The sequence below is a fragment of the Tachyglossus aculeatus genome, chromosome 1 (genome assembly GCF_015852505.1).
Source record: "Tachyglossus aculeatus isolate mTacAcu1 chromosome 1, mTacAcu1.pri, whole genome shotgun sequence".
Taxonomy (NCBI): Eukaryota; Metazoa; Chordata; class Mammalia; order Monotremata; family Tachyglossidae; genus Tachyglossus; species Tachyglossus aculeatus.
Genome location: NC_052066.1, coordinates 149,390,200 through 149,413,650, shown reverse-complemented (window position 1 = coordinate 149,413,650; position 23,451 = coordinate 149,390,200). Strand labels below are relative to the sequence as shown.

General features: G+C 42.0%; 1 protein-coding gene across 4 annotated transcripts in view; it reads left to right on the top strand.

Annotated features, from left to right (window-relative positions):
- The window catches only part of EML1 (EMAP like 1), a 222,856-nt gene that overhangs the window by 142,071 nt on the left and 57,334 nt on the right, over positions 1–23,451 (top strand). For 3 of the 4 annotated variants that reach the window (XR_005449835.1, XM_038744310.1, XM_038744299.1), the window contains 2 exons: positions 15,184–15,231; positions 19,237–19,371. Coding sequence is in view for 3 of the 4 variants with exons in the window: in XM_038744310.1 (XP_038600238.1) it covers positions 15,184–15,231; positions 19,237–19,371 (183 nt within the window). In the remaining variant the exon portion in view is untranslated. The remainder of the gene's footprint in view (positions 1–15,183; positions 15,232–19,236; positions 19,372–23,451) is intronic. The other variant, XM_038744319.1, reaches the window with a different exon arrangement.

Sequence of the window (23,451 nt, the reverse complement as noted above, 5' to 3'; positions counted from 1 at the left end):
ACAGTATCGTATATGAAAACAAGGTAAAATCAACTGTGTGTTGTGTATTATATACAGAAGTTCTTTTGTGTAATCATTGACCATGAAGGCAGGCATTGTAACCTAGTTTTTCAGGGTTGGATATATGAGATGGTTGAATGACATCATGTTTCAGAAAGATTACTGGGTGATGAAATGAAGGGAAGAAATGATAAGAGATGGGGAGGAGAGATGCTTTAGGGATACGTTGGAAGCACAGTTTGGCATTTTAATTTAGTTCGAACTGCCGGGAGATAATTGGGCCTGAAAGAACATTCAGCCTTTCCAAATGGAGCCTACAATCTATTTTGAACAAAAGCATCATGCTGACTGACAGAGAAAAAGCAATCCACAACCCCTCAAACAAAAACCGAAACTTGACTTCTAAACAGCCTGGTGACTCATATTAGATATTTTTAGGTATCTGCACAATCAGTACTCCTCTATACATGGGGACTGCATTCCTGAAGATTCCTTGCATTTTTCTGTTCACTCCCTGTCTGCTGAGCAAGTGCACCGTACCGTTCCTTCCGATGCCTTAACTCGATCAAACCTCAGAGATGTGCGCTGTCCGAAGAGTGTTGGAAGAATGTTCTCTAAGCCTGTTTTCAAATTGTACTCAAAACATGTAATGAAAACACATAGTCTGGCAAAATACAGCATAAACAGAGGTGAAAGTAAAAATTGACTCAGGGGGCAGAGGATTTAAAGGAGTGGTGCAGTAATGGCAGCGGTCCCTTTAAGTGCCTCTCTGCTCTGATAAGACCAGGCATTGTTTGGAGCTGGTGTGGGTGGGTGGGTGGGTGAAGCAAAGGCATTTAAAAACGCTTCCACAGTGGCGGGAACTGTATCGACTCACCTAGAGTTTGGTGAGGACGGTGGGAAAAACTCAGGTCCCCAGGCTGACAGTCTAAGAGCAGGGGCTTGGGGGTCAGAAGTTAGAGAAGCACCATGACTTAATGGATTCAGCACAGGCCTAGGAGTCAGAAGGACTTGGGTTCTAATTCCGGCCCTGCGACTTCGCTGCCGTGTGACCTTGGGCGAATCACTTCATTTCTCCGCACCTCAGTTCTCTCATCTGTAAAATGGGGATGGAGACTGTGAGCCCCACATGGGATTTAGATCGTGTCCAACCTGATTAACTTGCATCAACCCCAGCCCCTAGTCCAGTGCCTGGCACATAGTAAGCACTTAATAAATGGCATGAAAAGTGCGGGGGTGGGCACAGGAGACTGGCTTGTCCCTGAAGTGGCTCCCCACCAGAGCCATACTGGCTTGCCACGGAAGTCTATAGACCGGCTGGTAGCCACTGGCCACCTGGCACGTGCCAGTTGGAGCTTTGGGCTGGGGACCGGAGCCGCTTTGGGGCCAAGCCCATCCTCAGCCTCTACGCCACACCTAGTGGACAAGTAAAACTGTGGAATCAGATTCACAGCAGCCAAGGGTCTGACTGGTCACAGTCCTCCCTATGTTCAAGATCCTGAAAGCCCTCTTCCTCCCACATGCCTTCTGGTAATTCCCAAAATCCCAAATTATGTCAAGCCATCAGCCCTTTCTAGGACTCAGCATGTACATATCTTTAAATGATCAATCAATCAATCAATCGTATTTATTGAGCGCTTACTGTGTGCAGAGCACTGTACTAAGCGCTTGGGAAGTGCAAGCTGGCATTTATATTAATGTCTGTCTCCCCTTCTAGACTGTAAGCTTGTTGTGGGCAGGGAATCTGTCTATTATATTGTATTCTTCTAAGCTCATAGTACAGTGCTCTGCACACAGTATGTGCTCAATAAATACGATTGAATTAATGCATTAATGAAAGGTGTGTATTTATATTTGTGGTATTTTTTAAGTGCTTACTCTGTGCCAAACACTCTGCTATGTGCTGGGGTAAATACAACTTAATTAGGCTGGATGCAGTCCCTGAGTAAACACATATAAGTAAATATGCATTCAGTTGTTTTATTTTGATTGCTGTTTATAAATGCCTTTACATCTCTTTCCCCCTTGAGAGTGTAAGCTCGTTGTGGGCAGGGAATGTGTCACTTTCTTGTTTTGTGCTTCCCAAGTGCTTAGTGCAGGGCGATGCACCTATTGAGCAAAATTGCTTTTACTACTGCTATTTCTACTACTACTACTACTACTACTACAAAGAGATATGGGAATCGAACTTTGCATCAGCCTAATAATAATAATGGCATTTGTTAAGCATTTACTATGTGCAAAGCACTGTTCTAAGCATGGGGGTATACAAGGTGATCTGGTTGTCCCATGTGGGGCTCATAGTCTTCATCCACATTTGACAGATGAGGGAACTGAGGCACAGAGAAGTGAAGTGGCTTGCCCAAAGTCACACAGCTGACAAGTGGCGGAATCTGGATTAGAACCCATGACCTGTGACTCCCAAGCCAGGGCTCTTTCCACTGAGCCACGCTGCTTCTCCACTAATAATAATAACTGTGGTGTTTGTTAAGCACTTACTGTGTGCTATTCATTCATTCAGCTGTATTTATTGAGCACTTACTGTATGCAGAGCACTGTACTAAATACTTGGGAGAGTACAATATAACAATAAACAGACACATTCCCCACCCACAATGAGCCAGGCACTGTACTAAGCACTGGGGTAGATATGAGATAATCGGATTGGATACAGGCCCTGTCCCACATTGGGCTCACGGTCTTAATCTCCATTTTACAGATGAGGGAACTGAGGCACAGAGAAGTGAAATGACTTGCCCAAAGTCACACAGAAGACAGAAGCAGTGTGGTGTAGTGGATAGAGCATGGGCCTGCTAGTCTGAAGGTCATGCGTTCCAATCCCAGCTCCACCACTTGTCTGCTGTGTGACCTTGGGCAAGTCACTTCACTTCTCTGTGCTTGTCACCTCATCTGTAAAATGGGGATGAGACTGTGAACCCCACATGGGACAGGTATTGTATCCAATCCTATTTGCTTGTATCCACCCCAGCACTTAGCACAATGCCTGGCACATGGTAAGTGCTTAACAAATACCAGAATTATTATTAAGTGGTGAAGCTGGGATTAGAACCAAGGTCCTTCTGACTCCGAGGCGTGTGCTGTATCCACTAGGGCATGCTGCTTCTCAAAAATACAAGAGCCTGTGTGAAGAAAAGGCAAGCAACCAAAAGGGGACAGGGCACAATTGGTTGGGAGATCAGGAGAAGAGCTGGGGATTTCAGCTAGGGTATTCGTAGTTAACTGTGACAAACAAGTGCTGATAGCAGTAGGACTTAGGGAACAATACACATTGAGGATGTATTTTCCATCAAATGGCATTTAAGTAAGGGTACCCCTGGTAGTATGCAGGCTTTGAGAAAATTTTATTTCATGGGCCTTCTGAAAACTCTTAATTAAATGAAGTAATGACTGGCCTTATTTTCCATTCGAGTTCTGTTCATTTAAAGCCATTTGAATTTAAAATCAATGTGAAATGCCTCCCAAATCTCCAGTCTCCAACTGCAGACATGGACAATATTGTCTGTTAACTGGATGCTTATTAAGGTTGACTTTTTCACATCAGCAGTAGGTAATGAGAAGGCTAAAATCTATCCCTCCATTCTTTCCAAAACAAAATTGCAAATCTCTGCCTTTGTTGACTATTGTGAAGCCTGTCCCCGTGGCTTCTGTCAGTGGCTGTGAATCCTGTTCCCATAGCTTTGCTCAACAGCCGAGAGCCCTAATCCTTGGGCTATTCCTTTCACATCCATTCTCCTCTTTGAGAGAGAACAGTAGGAATAACATAATTTCCAAATAGAAATCAAAATCTAGACCACAAGCACATGATTTCTAGTTTTCAGGTCATTTGCTTATTTATAAGAGCCACATTCTTTCCATTTGCCCCATGTGTATAGAGGATCAGGGCCCTGAGAGGCATATATATCTATATATCTCTGTGTGTATATGAACACACAGAGGTATATAAGATGAGAGAGAGAGAGAAAGATAAAGAGGCTACATATCTGAAATCCACCTGTGTGTGCTTCTATGATTGATAAGATCAGTGTAGGACCACAGACCAGGCCACATTATACAGATACAAAAGCCAACCCTCAGATCGGTTACTTGTAACCCCTATTAGAGTTTTCACGTTTGTCTCCTTGTTTCACAATCCTCACAACAGAGCCACTCTTTTCCTATTGCAATGAGCCAGGCTGTGATCCAGAATTATCTGAGGCTTTGTTTTACTCTATCCTTAAATCTTAAATCCTTAAATTTCCTCTGACCTCTGTTCTTTCAGTTATTCAGTTTCAGTTCATGGTACCTCAGCCACTTGGGTATCCTGCTGTCACCATTCTCCCTCAGTTGTGTTGTTGTGAGCATTGCTTCCATGCTAGGAGAATTATTTCATTCTAGGACTTGACAGTTTGTGATTCCCTCCTGCCATTTGATGTTGAGCATAACCTGCTAGTGACGCTTGTGGAATTCCTCAGGAAATTGGATGTGGCATCCATGGGGAGTCCAAGTCTCAGAGACGTAGAGAAGGTTGGACCGCACTATAACTCTGTAGACGTGTAGCTTGTCTGAAACCTGGTACCATACTGCTGTCTCGTTCTTTTTGACAGTCTTCCAAAGGATGATATGGCCTTTGATTTGGTTTTCTATTTCCTTGTCTGTTGATGCATTGTTGATCAGTGTGCGGTCAAAGTAGCAGAATTCCGTGATGGAATTTAGCCCTTATTGACTCTTTAGACTTTTGGTTGTGTATATGACTTCCATGGTGCGGATTATTGCATTACCTGTTTCCTTCAGGCCCATTGGCAGCCCATAAAGCCTGGCTGGTTGGACAAAGCTAATATTTACACTCTTTTAGACTGTGAGCCCACTGTTGGGTAGGGACTGTCTCTATATGTTGCCAATTTGTACTTCCCAAGCGCTTAGTACAGTGCTCTGCACATAGTAAGTGCTCAATAAATACGATTGATGATGATATTTACACTCATATGCATGTCTCCTTGGGAGGATGCCTCTAGCGTGCAGTCGTCGATAAGACTTTGGATGTTGCTTGTAATCTGTTGTTAGAAGTACCTCTTGGAGAGTTGGAAGCATATTGGATGTATCACCTGCTTCCAGGTCTGTTGCATCTTCCTAAAAGATGTTGTAGAATAAATTGAAGAGGACTGGGCCTACTACTCATCATGGCTTTACCCCATTAGCATTGAGGAATGAATCAGATGGGGCACATCTGGTTCTAACGAGGCCAGTGGTATCATCATGAAGTAGTTTCAGAAGGAGTTTGAGAAGCATCTCGGCCTAGTGGATAGAACATGGGCCTGGGTGTCAGAAGGACCAGGGTTATAATCCCAACTCCACCACATGTCTGCTATGTGACCGTGGGCAAATCACTTCACTTCTCTGGGCCTCAGTTACCTCATCTGTAAAGTGGGGATTAAGATTGTGAGCCCTATGTGGGACAGGGACGGTGTCCAACCTGATTAGCTTGTATCTGTCCTAGTGCTTAATACAGTACCTGGCACATAGTAAGTGCTTAAGAAATGTCATTAAAAAAAGGCAGCATGGCATAATGGAAAGGTCATGGACCTGGGTGTCAGAGGACTTGGGTTCTAATCCAGTTTCTGCCATTTGTCTGCTCTGTGACCATTGGCGAATCACTTAGATTCTCTGTGCCTAAGCTACCTCATCTGTAAAATGGGGATAAAGACTGTGAGCCCTGTGTGGGACACAGACTGTGTCCAACCTGATTAGCTTATATCTTCTCCAGTGCTTAATATGTTGCCTAGAATATAGTAAGCGCTTAACACTCACCATTAAAAAAAAATTAATGAACTTGTCAGTGTAGCCAAATTTGCAAAATAATTTCCAGACTGCAGTTCTATTATTACTAAGTGCCGTTGAGTCATTTCCGATTCATACGACTCCATGGATATACTTTCTCCAGAACGTCCTGTCCTCTGCCATAATCTGCAACCCTTGTAATGGTTCTTCCATTACCACTGTTATTGCCTCTTCCATGTTTTCCCTGGACTTTTCCTAGCATTAGTGATCTTCTCTAGAGAATTAGCTCTCCTGATTATGTGTCCAAAATATGCTAATCTAATTCGAGTCATTTGGCCTTCCAAAGACCACTTGGGTTTAATTTTCTCCAAAATCCATTTGCTTGGTTTTCGGGCAGTCCATGATTTTCGCAAAAGCCTTCTCCAACACCATATTTCAAAATAATTGATGTTCTTTCTATCCTGTTTTTTCACTGACTAGCTTTTGGATCCATACATTGTTACTGGAAACACCATAGAGTTGACAATTGTATTTTTGTGGCAATTGTTACATCAGCACATTTCATGGCTCTTCATAACAAGTCTTCCTAACATTAATCTTCGGCATATTTCTTGGCTACTAGTTCCTTTATAATTGATTATCGATCCAAGGAGCAAAACACTGTCAACTATTTCAGTCTTATCTCTATCCACTATAAATGTGTTAAAACCTCCAATTGTCATGATCTTTGTTTTCTTGTCATTCAAATATAGGCCCATCTTTTTGCTCTGTTCCTTAACTTTTAATAATAAACCCTTCAAATCTATAGGGTTTGCAGTTCTGTAGATGGTGCCAAATGCTTTCAAAAGGTCTATGAAGTTCTTATAATGTGTCGATGCTGCTCCCTGAACTTTTCCTATATTTGATGTGGTGCAGAGATCATGTCCATCGTGCCACACTGTGTGCTGTGAAGTCACTTTGAGATTCCAGTAATCTATGTTCAACACTGTTCTTTAGTAGCTGATCCCAAAGTGCTCTGGCTTGATTTTTGGGGCAAAGAATTCATTAATTAATTCATTCAGTGGTATTTATTAAGTTCTTACTGTGTGCAGAGCACTGTACTACGCACTTGGGAAAGTACAATACAACAATAAGCAATAACAATCCCTGCCCACAATGAGCTCACAGTCTGGAGGTGGGGTGACAGATGTCGGTACAAATAAACATCAATACGGATAAATAAAATTAAAGTTTTATACATAAGTGCTGTGGGGCTGGGGGAGGTAGAAGAGCAAAGGGAGCAAGTCAAGGTGATGCAGAAGGGAGTGGGAGATGAGGAAAAGTGAGGCTTAGTCTGGGAAGGCCTCTTGGAGGAGATGAGCCTTCAATAAGGCTTTGAACGGGGGAGCGTAATTATCTGGTGGATTTGAGGAGGGAGCGAAGTGTGCAGGCTGGGTTGTAGAAGGAGAAAAGCGAGGTGAGGTAGGAGAGGGCAAGATGATGGAGTGCCAGTGGTGAGGAGTTTTTGTTTGATATGGAGGTGGATAGACAACCACTGGAGATTTTTGAGGATGGGGGTGACATGTCCTGAACGTTTTTGCAGAAAGATGATCCTGGCAGCAGAATCAAGTATGGACTGGAGAGGGGAGATGCAGAAGGTTGGCAGGAGGTCAGCAAGAAGGCTGAAGCACCAATCTAGGATAGGATGAGTGACTGTATTAACATGGTAGCAATTTGGATGGAGAGGAAAGGGCAGATTTTAGCAATGCTATGAAGGTGGGACCAACAGGCTTTGTTGTCAGATTGATTATTTGGGTTGAATGAGAGAGAGGAGTCGAGGATAACACCAAGTTTATGGGGTTGTGAGACAGGAAGGGTGATGGTGGTGCCATCTACAGTGATGGGAAAGGACAGGGTTTGGGTGGGAAGATAAGCAGCTCTGTTTGGGGCATGTTAAGTTTGACATGGTGGGAGGACATCCAAGTAGAAATGTCTTGAAGGCAGGAGGGGATGCAAGCCTGGAAGAGAGGGAGAGAGATCAGGGGAGGAGATGTAGAGCTCTCCCTGGATGATAGTTGAAGCCGTAGAAACAAATAAGTTCTCCAAAGTAATGAGGGTAGATGTAAGAGTAATAGGGAATCGTGTCTACTAACTCTAGCGTATCATCCTCTTCCAAGTGCTTGGTCCAGTGCTTTGCACACAGTAGGTGCCCAATAAATAATATTGATTAATTGAGGAGCAGCATGGCCAAGTGGAAGGAGCATGGGCTTGGGATTCAGAGGGCCTGGGGTCTAATCCAGGCTCTTCCACTTGCCTGCTGTGTTATGTTGGGCACATTTCTTCACTTAACTTTTCTTTACCTCAGTTTCTTCCTCTGTAAAATGGGGATTCAGTGACTGTTCTCCCTCCTACTTTGACTTGGAGTATCTTCTAGGACATGGACTGGGTCCAACCTGATTAACTTATATGTCCCCTAGTGCTTGACTCCCAGGAAGCACTTAAAAATACTATAACAATAATAATAACAACAATCAATAGTTGTAATTAGATTTTTCACACATCTTTTGAAGGTGATTTTGGTGGCATATTGGAGAGTCTGTGGTGATATGACCTCAGTGTTGCATTTGTTGAGGAAGAGCTTGTTTAAATGTTTATGCAGAGTGTCCCCTCCATGCTGGTAGATATCAGTGGGTATGCCATCAGATCCAGGTATGTGACTATTTTTCATGGTTCCACTAGTTAGGAGGACTTTCTTCAATACCTGGGAGGCTTACGAACTTTCTGTGAAGGACAGAATGTATTTTGTCAATGAAGCTGTGTTAGTAGTAATGGAGTGACTCTTCAATTAATTGTTCATTGGCACAACTCCCAGATTGTATGGGCAACCATTTCTGAATCCTGAGTGTTGGAAATATTTTTTTAATATTTGTTCAGCACTTCATCTATGCCAGATGCTCAAAGGTGTTTCAGTACATAATAATGATGGCATTTATTAAGCGCTTACTATGTGCAAAGCATTGTTCTAAGTGCTGGGGAGGTTACAAGGTCATCAGGTTGTCCCACAGGGGGCTCACAGTCAATCCCCGTTTTACAGATGAGGTAACTGAGGCACAGAGAAGTTAAGTGACTTCCCCAAAGTCACACCTGACAATTGGCAGAGCCGGGATTTTGAACCTATGACCATTCATTCATTCATTCAATCATATTTATTGAGCGCTTACTGTGTGCAGAGCACTGTACTAAGCGCTTGGGAAGTACAAGTTGGCAACATATAGAGACGGTCCCTTCCCAACAGTGGGCTCACAGTCTAGAAGGGGGAGACAGAGAACAAAACAAAACATATTAACAAAATAAAATAAATAGAATATGTACAAGTTAAATAGAGTAATAAATATGTACAAACATATATACATATATACAGGTGCTGTGGGGAAGGGAAGGAGGTAAGGCGGGGGGCATGGGGAGGGGGAGGAGGGGGAAAGGAAAGAGGGGGCTCAGTCTGGGAAGGCCTCCTAGAGGAGGTGAGCTCTCAGTAGGGCCTTGAAGGGAGGAAGAGAGCTAGCTTGGCGGATGGGCAGAGGGAGGGCAGATGATGTGGGCCGGGGGTCGATGGCGGGACAGGCGAGAACGAGGCACGGTGAGGAGATTAGCGGCAGAGGAGTGGAGGGTGCGGGCTGGGCTGGAGAAGGAGAGAAGGGAGGTGAGGTAGGAGGGGGCGAGGTGATGGACAGCCTTGAAGCCCAGGGTGAGGAGTTTCTGCCTGATGTGTAGGTTGATTGGTAGCCACTGGAGATTTTTGAGGAGGGGAGTAACATGCCCAGAGCGTTTCTGGACAAAGATAATCCAGGCAGCGGCGTGAAGTATGGATTGAAGTGGGGAGAGACAGGAGGATGGGAGATCGGAGAGGAGGCTGATACAGTAATCCAGATGAGCTAGGATGAGAGCTTGAATGAGCAGGCTTTGGACCACTGACTCCAAAGCCCATGTTCTTTCCACTGAGCCACGCTGCTTCATGCTAGACGCTGTACCAGACGCTGGGGCTGACAGCTAATCAGGTTGGACACAGTCCCTGTGCCATGTGGGGCTCACAATCTTAATCCCCATTTTACAGATGAGGTAACTGAGGCACAGATAAGTGAAATGGTTTGCCCAAGGTCATGCAACAGACAGTGGCAGAGCCCAGATTAAAACCCAAGTCCTTCTGGCTTCCAGGTCCATGCTCTGTCTACTAGGCCATGCTGCTTCTCCTTACACGGAATAAAAATATCGAGGCTATGTGGGGCATAATAATAATAATAATAATAATAATAATAATAATAATAATTGCATTTGTTAAGCACTTACTATATGCAAAGCACTGTTCTAAGCACTGGAGTGGATACAAGGTGATCAGGTTGTCCCACACGGGGCTCACAGTCTTAATCCACATTTTACAGATGAGGGAACTGAGACACAGAGAAGTGAAGTGACTTCCCCAAAGTCACACAGCTGATAAGTGGCGGAACCGGGATTAGAACCCATGACCTCTGACTCCCAACCTGTGTTCTTTCCACTGAGCCACGCTGCTTATCTAGCATATATAGAACTTCATATATAGGGCATCATATAGGTGAACTTCCCTGCCCTTCCTGCTGGATGGAGATTAATGAATTCTAGGGCCACAGCAAGTCTTTCAGTGTAAAGTGTGAGGGAGGTGGCAAGAGCAAGAGCAAACCCCTTCAATGCCTTGGGACTTGGAGGCACGATCTGTAGTAGTGGAGAATTGCAGTTCCACCTTCCCAAGTAAATATAAAAATGGTCAGAGTCAAACGAATTCTTTCTGAAAGGAAAGGCCATGGGACCGGAGGTCAGGAGACCTGACTCATCTGCTGTGTGACTTTGGACAAGGTACTTGACCTCTCTGTACGTCAGTTTCCACCTCTGTAAAAGGGGGATAGAGTACCTGTCCTCCCTCCCTTTTAGCCTGAGTTTATTTAGGCTATGATCCCCATAGCAGTGGTATTTGTTAAATGCTTACTCTGTGATAAGTACTGTACTAAGCACTGGGGTAGATACAAGATACCCAGGTCCCACACGGGGCTCACAGTATAAGAGGGAGAATGGGAGGTCATTCATTCATTCAGTCGTATTTGAGTGCTTACTGTGTGCAGAGCACTGTACTAAGTGCTTAGGAGAGTAAAACGTATTGTGTGCAGAGCACTGTACTAAGCGCTTGGGAGAGTAAAACTTTCTGTGTGCAGAGCACTGTACTAATCTCTTGGGAGAGTAAAATGTAACAATGAACAGACAATTTCCCTGCCCACCATGAGATATTGAATCCCCATTTTACAAATGAGGGAACTGAGGCACAGAGAAGGAAGTGACTTGCCCCAGGTCACACAGCAGGTATAAGTGGTAGAGCTGGGATTAGAATACAGGTCCTCAGACCCCCAGGCCTGTGCTCTTTCCACTTGGCCCCGCTGCTCCATAGTTGCACAAGGAACTGAGAGTGGCTACCCCAGCACAGAGCCCAATGCTTGGCACATAAAAGCACTTAATAAGCACCTCTTGAAAATGTCTCAGTTCGTCAGCAGACTTTTTTTCTTCCTAGTTCTCTCAAATAATGGCGTCTGTTGCTATTGGTAGAATAAAGCTTAACATGGCAACACTGAACGGGAACTTCAACACAAGTATTGAAGCATTCAGTTTGTAATTGAATGGTCTTAAAGACCACTGGCTGTCTGAGATGCTTGGTGTATTAAGTGGACTAGTAACTTCTCATTCTTTCCCGTCTTCTTTGTTCCCACTTTCTCTTATGGGACTTGTGTTTTTTTTCTGAATCCACATCCATTGTGAAGTTGGAAATTGAAGAGTGGGCCAGGTTCTCACCTTATGCAAAACTATGGTAACCCAGCTCTGAAGTTTTTTGTCGAGTGAGATTGAGTCCCTTGTATTTTGGCTGAATTGCCTCATGGCAGCATATAGAATACAAAGAGATTTTGAATACTAAGGTTTAGGGCACTATTTAAAACATTGTGTTTATAAGTATTCAGAATGCCAGAATTTTGTGTGAAGCTAAACAGAATGGGGAAGCTGGGTGGATGTAGTTGCTTGTGAGAGGGTCTGTGTTTCTCTAGTAATTTGAAATTGAGTGATTCAGCCCCTCCCCCCACCCCCCACCACCCCCCTTGAAAAATTGGAAATAGGCCAGTACACAGTGGTTGTGCTTTGTGTTGCCAATTAAGGCCTAGATTGGAGGCTTGATTCGGGAATCCTTGGAAAAAGCTTTGTTTCCATTAGTCAAAAGAAAAAAAGAGGAAAATCCAGGGGAAGACATTGCAGGTCATACCTAGCTCAGTGGGGGATGCTGGAGCAGTCTCCAGAGTAGCAGATCCACTGGATTAAAAGAAAAGACAAACACTTATTATCCCAATTTAGAAGTAGAGCACTACAATAGGACAAAACTGAGAATGGAGATCAAAAGGAGGAAACTGGTAGAAAAAGCCAACATTATAAAAAGTATCACAAGTATAAGTTCGTAATGCTTCCAAAAATATTACCGTAACTCTTGTTCAGGCTGTGAAATTAATGAGGTATGCACAAAATAAAATATTTTCAATGTTAGTAGAATTTTAGGATTCTAACATCCTTGATTACTTAGGACTATGTTTTGGGGTTTTTTTTACAACTTTAATTGGAATAAAGATACTTTATTCATTTTGTGTTTTGGATCTTCTTTGAATGACAAAATATTCTTAATCTGAGGCAGTACAGTAGTCTCAACTATTTTCTATTTTAATAACTCTGATCTTGAAATGAGTCTGAAGGAAATATATATTTTTAGCTGCTTCAGTTTAAAATGTTATCTTTGTCCCTCCTTTGCACAGATAATGGGTGAAAATGGTTGCATTGAGCCCATCAGTGTGTTTTTTCCAGTGTCCAGAGGTCAATTAATTGTATTTATCGAGTGCTTACTGTGTGCAAAACACTGTACTAACCATTTGGGAGAGTACAGTATAACAGAGTTGGTTAGTTTTGGATCTTTTCTCAAAGTCTTAAATGTTACATTGTAATTAGAATCATTAGGAAATTCAATTTAATCATACTTTATGTTTTAAAGTGGTTTGCAATAGAAAGTTGTCTCTTTCCTTTAGGAACCAAGCGTCTTTGCAGAATGTAAATCTAGGTCTTTATTAAGGAGTTGGAGGTGGAGACAACTTGGTTTAGGGTAGCATGGACCAGTGCAGGGCAGGGGTCTGCAATCTTATGGGCCAGAACAGATAAGTTTTTTTGGTTTGGTTTTGAAATCGTATTAGTTAAGCACTTAGTATGTGCCAAGCACTGTTCTAACAGCTGTGGTAGATACAAGGTAATCAGGTTGGACACAATCCCTGTCCCACATGGGGCTCACAGTCTTTATTCCCATTTACAAAATGAGGTAACTGAGGCATAGAGAAGTGAAGTGACTTGTCCAAGGTCACACAGCAGACAAGTGGCAGAGCTGGGAGTAAAATGAAACTTTTGAGCAGTTACTGTGCAAAGAGCCAGTTGTAAAATTTAAATAGAAATTGGGGAGGAGAGGAGGAAAGAAAAAAGCGCAGTAGGGAGAGAAAGAACAAACCTACATCTTAGTTCATATGGAAAAGAAATTGGGCAGGGTTTTAGAGTGGAAAAGCACGCCCACTCCATCCTCCTCCTCTTGGTCTTCCTCTTCCGATGTCACTTCCACTGCTCCAGGCCTGGCACCCTTGCAGGAGTGACTTTTGTCCTCCAGTGCATGTGGGGAGCTTGGCTCCCAGCCAGGGGATCTCCTTGCGCCCTGCCTGGAGCAAGACTCACAATTGCCACGCCAGTGAGCAAGGGGAATGTCACGCCTAGTGTTAGGGCTATTCTTGCTCCATGCCCCACTCCCCTACCCAGCGGGCAGCCGACCAGTGCGCACAATGCCCAGCACCCGTGGGGAGGTGGAGTGGTCCCCTTCACCACCCTGCTTGGCTGGCTGCCTCGACCCTGCTGTTTGAACCTTAGAGACAAAGTCATCTAACCTCTTAATTTTGTCCATTTTCTTTCTCCTGGCCTCATTCTTTGTAAATAATTTATGACTACCCATCTACTCCATTAGAATCTAATCTCTTGGAGGGCAGGAACTGTAATTTTTGCTACTGATGTAATCATCCAAGCGCTCTACTCAGTGCTCTTCACCCTTTAGATCAAGTGTTGCCAAACTGCCACTCAGGCTTCTTCAGCTGCTGTGTGGCCTGCCTAAATATGCTCAATTGTTGTTCTTATTTCATTTCCCAGTGTGTTGCCGCTCCAGCCCTCTTGGTGACGGTGGTGATCTGCCCCTGTAGGCCTGGGCTGGGGTGGGATTAGAGTTAGCCACCCACCCCCAGCCCCTACCATGGCTGAATCTTGCTCAGTGCCATGGCTCACCACTCCTCCACTCCCCACTCCCTTGCCATTGTCATTGCGGGTACTGAGGTTGTCAGCCACATTATGCTTTTGATTTGCATTCCCCCCTTTCAGTAGAAGCTCAGTGAATCCCATCAGCTGATTGGGCAGGGAACGTGTCTGCTAATTCTGTTGTATCGTACTTTCCCAATTGCTTAGTACAGTGCTCTGAACACAGTAAGCGCCCAATCAGTATCATGATTTTGCACATTTCTATGTCAGTGTCAGAATTAGCATGTATTTTGGAGTATAATAAATGCAAGTTTACAAATATTTCTTTGGAGAGGGGAGTCAGAGTCTGCTCTCTACAGAGTCTGAAGTTTCTTTGGTTAACTGTCACCTGTGGTCAATACTTTAGAAGTCTTTACAAGGATCAGTTCTAATTATTCTAGTGGTCATATGTAGGGCTTTTGCTTTTGGGTTTTTTTTTATTTACGTAAACTCAGTTGGGCAATTTACTCCATTTTAATATTACATCTTTCAGATTCTTCTATTTCTCTTTCATGATGAAGATCATTGTGCAACCTCTCCTGGCCATAAGGAACATAATTTCTTTGATATTCCCCTTTACTTACTTGAATAGAATTCCTGCTATGTGTATCCTGCATCACCTGTTCTTGCTCTCCTTGTTGAAAATGTCCTGTCTTAATTTGCTTTTTCCATTCTTTTCTTTCAAACCTTAAATTGTGAAATAACCTGTGATTGTGAAAGGATTCTTTGTATTCCTATGTATTGAGAAGTGACAAAAGATTAAAAATGTTTATTGTTTCCATTTAATGTCAGACTGAAAATATCTCATTGAAAGACCAGTTTTGTTGCATGATATAAATCCATATATTTAGTCCAAATAATTTTCTATTTTGATGTCTTCAAATGCCATTCACGTATTGTTATTGTTTGTTTGAATTCTATATATTGTACTTCATTCCCACTTCTTTGATTGTTGAATTCACTTTTATTCTGTTTTATTTCTGCATCTCATGCTTACGGATTAAACAGGTCTGTGAATCTTCTCAGTGCATGCAAACTGAATAGATCTGCTCCAAGGTGAGGGCTTATTGGATTTATTGTGGTCTTAGCTGCTAGTTCACTTGATCTTCCCTTCCCTTTTAACTCAGTAATCTGAAGAGGTATCCATTCTCCTAATGTTTAGCTATGTGCTTCATCATATAACTTTATCCATTGTTGACTTTATTTTAAGGATCATTAAATAGTCTTAGAATAAATGTGGCAGTGCGTCATAAACTCTGGAAGGAATTAATGTGATTACATTGAGCCAATTTTTCCGTGCTTAAATTTCCTTAGTGGGAGAAATGTAATTTGGGTGGGGCAGGAATATTTGCAAGCCTCTAAAATGCTGTTGCCTTTATTACTGCCTATGTCATGCGTATACTGATGCAATGTACTGAATGGACCCTAGTATAGGACAGAGGTAATGTTCTTCCCAAAATGCCATTCAGTAGTATTTATTGAATGCTTACTGCGTGCAAGGCATTGTGCTAAGTGCTTGGGAGAGTACAATTTAACAAACAGGCTCATTCCTGCCCACAATGAGCTCTCAGTCTGCTCACAGGAACAGACATTAATATAAAGTAATAGATAAATAAATTACAGATATATATAGATACATACATATGTGCTGTGGGGATGGGATGGAGAATGAGTGAAGGAGAAACTAAGAGCGGCATAGAAGGGAATGGGAAAAGAGGAGAGGAGGGTTTAGTCAGGGAAGGCTTCTTGGAAGAGATGTGCCTTCAGTAAGGCTTTGAAGTGGGGAAGAGCAATTACTAGCCAATTACTAAGAATTAAATATAAGCTCACTAACATTTCTGGTTAATATTCTTACTGATTATACTTACCTGTCATTATTACAAATTTTCTTATTTCACCTTGCCTTTAACCGAGTTCAAACTGATTTACTTTTTAAAGGTGAGTATTTGGTATTGGTGAGTGCCCAGATTTGCTTGTCCTTCAAAATGCTTATCCATTTTAAAAAACGAAGGAAGCAGGCTTTTAGATTAGAAATAGGTCTTAATAAATAGCCGGGTTCAGTGCTATTCAAGGACTTACATCAAGGTTCCAGAGTGAATGTAGGAAATGTTTCATGTTTATATTTCTGATGTTGTTTTCCCCACAAAATGCTGTTGAATTAAACTTTAACACTTTACTACTGTTTGTTAGTTTCAGGGTAAGTTGAAAAAAATTAAACCTGAAGTCTGGGTAATTACTGTGCAAGAGTTCTAAATATGAAAAAGTAATATTCACTGATCATCCCCATCCTTTGCCCCTAGAATGACATTTGGATTCAAAAGCAATGAATTGTGAAATCTGGTACATAATCAAGTCACTCATCATAGCATTCAAGTCAGTCAATATAAGGCAGGACTTCATTAATCATTTTAATTATTTGATCCTAAAAAAAAATTGGCAGGGTAGTGAGTCATAACAGCTCCTCGCAGGGAGCTGTTATGACCGTTATTTTCCTCCCTGCAGTGTGCTACACGGATTGTGCACATTCTAATCGGTGCAGATGAGGAGCCCCATTTTACTTCACCTACTCTCTAGGGCCAGATCCCTGGAGAGAGAAGCCTTAGAGCCTCCAGGGGCTTGGGGAACTGGAATGCTACCCTGGAGTTGCCCCCGGGTGGGGCGAGGGGAAAGTTTTACTCCTGGCCCAGATTGTTACCACTCTAGGATAGGAGGATTGATTGTAGGACAGGCAGGCTTAAGTCCAAACTAGGCTGTTTAACCTACTCCCCTAAAGGGATCAGCATCCCTGGTATAGATTTAGGGGAAGGGAGGTTGTCTGAAGGTGCAAGAAAGGTGCAAGTAGGAAGATCAAATAAGTATTAATACCAAATTTAATCTCTTCCCCCACCCCCACCCCCGAGTTCACAGTCACTCTTGTCACCCGATTGGCTAAATCGCTGGAGTCATCTGGATGACAGGTTAATAATAATGATAGCATTTGTTAAGGGCATACTATGTGCCAAGCTCTGTTCTAAGCACTGGGGTAGATACAAGGTTATCAGGTTGTCCCACGTGGGGTTGACAGTCTTAGTCTCCATTTTACAGATGAGGTAACGGAGGCCCAGAGAAGTTAAGTAACTTGCCCATAGTCAACAGCTGATAAGTGGCAAAGCTAGAATTCGAACCCATGACCTCTGATTCCCAAGCCCATGCTCTTTCCACTAAACCACACTGCTTCTTGGCCCCCATTCAAACCCAATACTGCTGTGCTCCACCCCCTACCCTGGTCTCAGTGGTGTAGGCAAAAGTGGCAGGAACTGATTCAGTATTAGGTGCAGAATAGCAGTGCCAGAAGACATTTCCCCTATTTGCTATCCCACTGGTCACAGTGGTTAGTGGCTCATCTGCTGGAAGGAAACACACTGGGAGTCATAAGTGAATTCATAACTGGCAATCTAAACAGTTTTGTCACCCCCTGGAAGGAAGCAGATAACCTAAGGGTATGAATCTGACCAACGATATTGTGTTGGAACATTAAAATCAATCTAAGCACATCTCATCCCAAAATATAGTTCACAAGATCTTACACTTTTAATGAATCCCTTTATGTTGTGCTAGAAGTTAAAAGAAAGGCTATCTGCCCTTCCTATCTTCTCAGTAATATCTGCAGATTTAATCGAATCAATAAGGCAAAATTACAGTTCACCCCTAAAATGAAAAGAAAACCAACACAACTGTTATAAAAGCTAATATGTTTGGGTGCAGTCCATGTCCCATAGGGGGATCACAATCTTAATCCCCACTTTACAGATGAGATAACTGAGGCACAGAGAATTGAAAGGATGGCCAAGGTCACACAGCTGACCAGTGGCGGATTAGAGCCAAGGTCCTTCAGACTCTCAGCATTCTAACTTCCCACGAAGTTTCACAGAAAGCTAATATATGCTTACAGTGAGGGACAAACAGAAATTGCACTTCAGGAAGGAGACAGCTTCTGAAAAAATTGGCGCTAATTGTTTATTTAGAAAATAGTTGGCCTCAACCCTTTATCCAAGTCATGTGAAAGTCATGCAAAATTCAGTAAAGCGGTTCACTGGTTTGGACAATCAGAACTTTTTTAGGTCAGCACAACGTTAGGGAGGTGATATTCCTGTTACCTTTTAAAAGCATTCCCTCTAAATGTATACTTTCTACTGTGCCTCAACCCATTAATCAGTGGTACTTATTGAGCATGTATTGTGTGCAGAGAACTGTACTAAGATCTTGGGCGAATATACAGCAGAGCTGGTAGGCTTATTCCCTGCCCACAAGGAGCTTACATTTCATTTTGTTCTCCTCACTTAAGAGTATCAGTGATCTCTCCAGTGGCCACACAGAAATCCTCCATTGACTTCATTTAAGAGTCCTTGTTCTATGACCAAAAGAATAATTTCCATAAAACATGAAGATACTTAAGGGTGAAGTGTCTTCCTGTGGGAAGTTAGTTGGGGTAATTCTAAGAAATGTTAATTTCAGGAAAATTGGACTGCTTTTTCATCACGGTAAAAATGAACACCTTCAAAAATGCCAAGGTGGCTTATGTCCCTAGTTTCGTTATTTAATTTCATCTTCATCATTAAAAATTAAGTTTAAAAATATTTTATGATCAGGTTGGTGTTCTGTGGATTCCAGTACTTCTGTTTAGAAATAAGTCTGACCACTTAATAATTTTATGTGTCAGAGGGAAAGGAATACCACTCCAAGTATTGAATATAAGGTTGGCTAAATGAGATGACCATTTTACGTCCATCTCCTCTTCTGCTGCTTCAGTTTTGAAGAATGATCTGACCGCGTATGTTCCTTCTAGCAGAATCAGTGATAATACGTCTGATCAGAGGTCAACAGTTCCATTGGAGACTCAGAAAAGCACATTTTACTCAATAAAATCGGGCTTTAAGTTTCAAAGATTTAAAAATATTATGGTCCAGATTTTTGGATGGGTATTTTTTTGATTTCAAAAACAAAGGAAGTTGTTGGTTTCTTTAATATTTGAAATTCCTTTTGTGAAAAAAAAAACCAGTTGTAATTTCCTTCCCCTCTTAGTACCATCAAAAGAACAAGCTCAACTGAGCGTGTGTCTCCTGGAGGCCGGAAGGAAAGCTATGGAGATTCCAAAGGGAGCCGCAATCGAACGGGATCAACTAGCAGTTCTTCTAGTGGGAAAAAGAACAGTGAAAGGTAATTGATAGTTTAACATTTATGATGTATTTAGTTATAACTAAGCTGATTTCTGCTATACTGTGTGTTTTCATTACAAGTTTTGGCTAGAATATCAGGGAATTATTTATTGAGTGCTTGCTGTGTGCACAGCACTGTACTAAGAGCTTGGGGGAGTAGGTCCCCCTGCCCGCAAAGAGCTTGCAGTCTTGAGGGGGAGGCAGACATTAAAATAAATTACGGATATGTACATAAGTGCTGTGGGGATGAGGGTGGGATGAATATCAAGGGCTTAAAGGGTACAAATCCAAGTGCAAGGGCGACGCAGAGGGAGAGGGAGTAAGAGAAATGAGGACTTAGTTGGGAAAGGCCCCTTGGAGGAGATGTGATTTTAATAAGGCTTTGAAAATGTGGAGAGTGATTGTCTGTCAAATATTAAGGGGAAGGGAATTAGGGAACATAAGTATGACAATATGAGCCCGTTTGGATACAACATGCCTCAGGGAAGAAAGACATGGTTTAAGAACGAAGCGTCAGAATGGGTGAGTGCTACAGTGTGAGCTTCTCTTATTGCTGGGGCTTGCAAAAGTACAGCTCCCCGTGTTATAGGAGAAGTCAAAGTGCCACAACGAGATGGGCCAAAGCCAGTGGAAAAGGTGGTGTTCTCGGGTAAAAATGAGAACACCAACCAATGAATCAGTGGTATTAAGCGCTATTATGCCCCAGTACTAAGCATTTGGGACAGTACAACAGAGTTGGTAGACACGTTCCCAGCCCACAGCGAGCTTACAATCTAGAGGAGTGAATGGGCAGTAAGCTAAACAGATCCTGTTCCTCACCCCTGACCAGAGACTGGCGCTATTGGTAGGAGACTCCTGGCTCCTGTTTCTGAGCCAGATGGATCCTGCATCCTCTCTCAGTTCTCCAGAACACTAGAGTATCTGAAATTAATGCAGCCTTAGGCATTTTTTATTTCAAAGAGCTTACCGGATACATTTTGCTCTGAATTCAGCTTTCTTGGAAATTGATTTTAATTATTCAAAATGTGGATGATAATGGGGGGAAAAGGTCAAATTAAGCATTTTAAAGAACTTGGGAATTTTTAGGAAATCAAAAACAAAGGACTGTGATGTCACCTCTTCAGCCCTAATAAAGGAGTGAAGCTATTATTCATTGGGGATATTTAAATTAGAGAAGCCCTGCTGGGTAGTTGATTGAGGAGAATGTTGACACTCAGTATAATTTATTAGAGCCAGCCGTTCCCTGGCCTTTGACAATGTCTCAAAACTTTCCGTCCATTAACAGCACTTGTTTATTGATTGATTAAACTTTCCCCTTAGTTTCCTTTAACCTTCTGAGAATGAGAGAAATTCAGACATGCATTCTGCTAGATGAGAAACTTTTAGACGAAGTTATTCATATGCACTGTATACATTCCCAATATATTGTACCAAATGAACAATATTCCTAGGTTGGATTTGCCTAGCTTCCATACTGAGATCCAAATCTCTGTGTCCACTCTATTCTGGTCCATGGGATCCTCGTTTTAGGTTGAGTCACAATTTATAATCAGGACACATTATAGGTAAGATCAAGTTCTAATGTGTATATTTAAAAAGTACCATGCCCATATCCAAAAAGAGACGATGCTACAGGTAAAGTGATTTAAATCATACCCCCGGCATAAGCAGCCAAACTACCTGAACTAATATAAAATTAAATAGAAAAATTTTCTCTATTTCAATTTAATGGTTATTATTCCAGTTGATTGTTGCAAGGGGAACAGGACAAGTAAAGGTGACTTGACCCATAGTTGTGCAAAGGGAGAATTTAATCGACTAAACCCTTTAGTCACAATGCCGCCAACTTGTCTTTTCATGGACTTTCTCATCTCACTTCATATCTTATCTCAAGGGCATTCAGACCAGCATATCCTACTGGATTAATAATTAAATCAGTATTATTTTTATTAGACTCCAATGAGGGTGATTTTTTTTTCCTCACTAGATCTGTTCTGGGGTCTCTTTTCTGTATACACCCAAACTAGAGTAAAATTACTGACCACCTTGTGGTTACTATCATTTCATGTAGACCCAAATGGCCATGGCTGAACCAAAGTCCCACATAAAATAATAATCAAAATTGGGATTAAATCAGTAACCCAAGAGGAAATAGCACAACAGCAGATACTAAGGACAAAGTTTCCCAGGTTATGTTTTCTAGCCCCGAAAGCTTAAGACTGTCAGGTTCAAGCTGGGGATTTGATTAACCAAAAGTCATACGCATAAACCATGTGGCCTGTCTGAAAGCTTTATTTAGGGAAATGTTGGAGAATAGGTTTTATTTGATTAGCTAACACCCAAATTAAGATAACTAAATTAGAGGGCTCTAGCATCCTCTTTAGGTATTGCTTGGGTGGAGAGAAATACATTACCACATAGAGAGCTCTATATCCATAGCCATAATTTATTTTAATGTCTCTTCCCCCTAGACTGTAAGATCCTTGTGGCAGGGAATATGTCTGCCAACTCTGTTATATTGTACTCTTCCAAGCACTTAGTACAGTATTCTGCACATGAGTGCTCAAAAATATGATTGATTGAATACGAGAGGAGGCAGCAGTACACAGCCCAACCAACAACCATATTCAATTCCCCCACTTCCCTTCACTCTGGGGTATTTTTTTATGGTATTTGTTGAGTGCTTACTATGTGTCAAACACTGTTCTAAGATCTGAGGTAGGTACAAGTTCATTACGTTGGACATTGTCCCTGTCCCACATGGGGTTCACAGTCTAAGTAGGAGGGAGGACAGGAGAACTGAGGCACAGAGAAGCTAAGTGACCTGCCCAAGGTCGCACAGCAAGCAACTGACTTAGCTGGGATTAGAACCCAGGTCCTCTGACCCCCAGGCCTGTGCTCTTTCCATTAGTCCATGCTGCTCCTCACTTTTTACATGCTAAGAATTCTATTAAGTACTGGGATAGATATGATTTAAAGCAGATTGGACACAGTTGCTGTTCCACATGGGGTTCATGATCTAAGGGGGAAGGAGAACAGGTACCCCCATTTTCAGATGAAGAAGGTAGCTAAATGACTTGCCAAATGTTGCACAGCGGACAAGTTGCAGAGTGGGGATTAGAACTCAGGTCTCCTGACACTCTAGGCCCATGGTCTTTCCGTTAGGCCAAGCTACTTGAGCCAAGAGGTCTTGGCTCTGCCCCCAGCATGGTATTACTTCCTCCTGTTGTCCAAGAAGCCCCCCAGGTAAGGGTAAAGAGGGGGAGTGAGGGGCAGTGAAGAGCATGGCCCTCTTACCAGTCCAGCGATCTGGGTAACAATTTATTAAAATGGTCTTCAATAAATTTGTGAATTATATTCTTAGAGGATAAATTGAAATTTGTAGTTTCAAGATGGAGCTCCATTACAACAGTATTTGTGCTAAAAGGGACTGTGAAGGATCACAGTGTGGTAGAAGGCGCTGTCTTGATATTGAACATGGAGCTGGTCTAGATGTCTAAACTGGGCTCTGGGGTGGTACTTTAAGGGTAAGGTTTTTTGAATAGAGTGCCACTGAATTCCTGTCTATTTAAATTGAAAATTTCAAAATGTGTACTTGCACTCTAGGGTGCTATATTTATGAAAGCTGCAATCTTATAAATAGGAAAAATAATAAATAAGAATGATTCAAAACAATTTAAGAAAGGTTAAATAAGGCAGCCCTTTTTCTTATTTGATTAAATTAAGTAACCCATGATTTTGCAGTCGGGTAGATAATTTATGTGAACCAAATTAAAAAATTTTTAAATAATTTTTAATTTTTTAAAAAAATTTTGATAGTAACAGGTTTTGAGTAAAAACTTCTGTGTAGTCTATTTTAACCATTAAAAATTCTACCATAATAAATTTATTATCTAAATTACACAGGTTTCATGATGGATATTTGGATTTATAGCCAAAGACATTTTCTCAAAAATTTTGGCAGTGTGCATAAAAAGATTTAAAATATGTATTTTTTCTCAAATGTTTAAATTTAAAGAAGCCTGAGTAATGAAACAGGGTCTCCAAAGCGATGAAATGCTGAAGTTGTACAGAGTTTGGT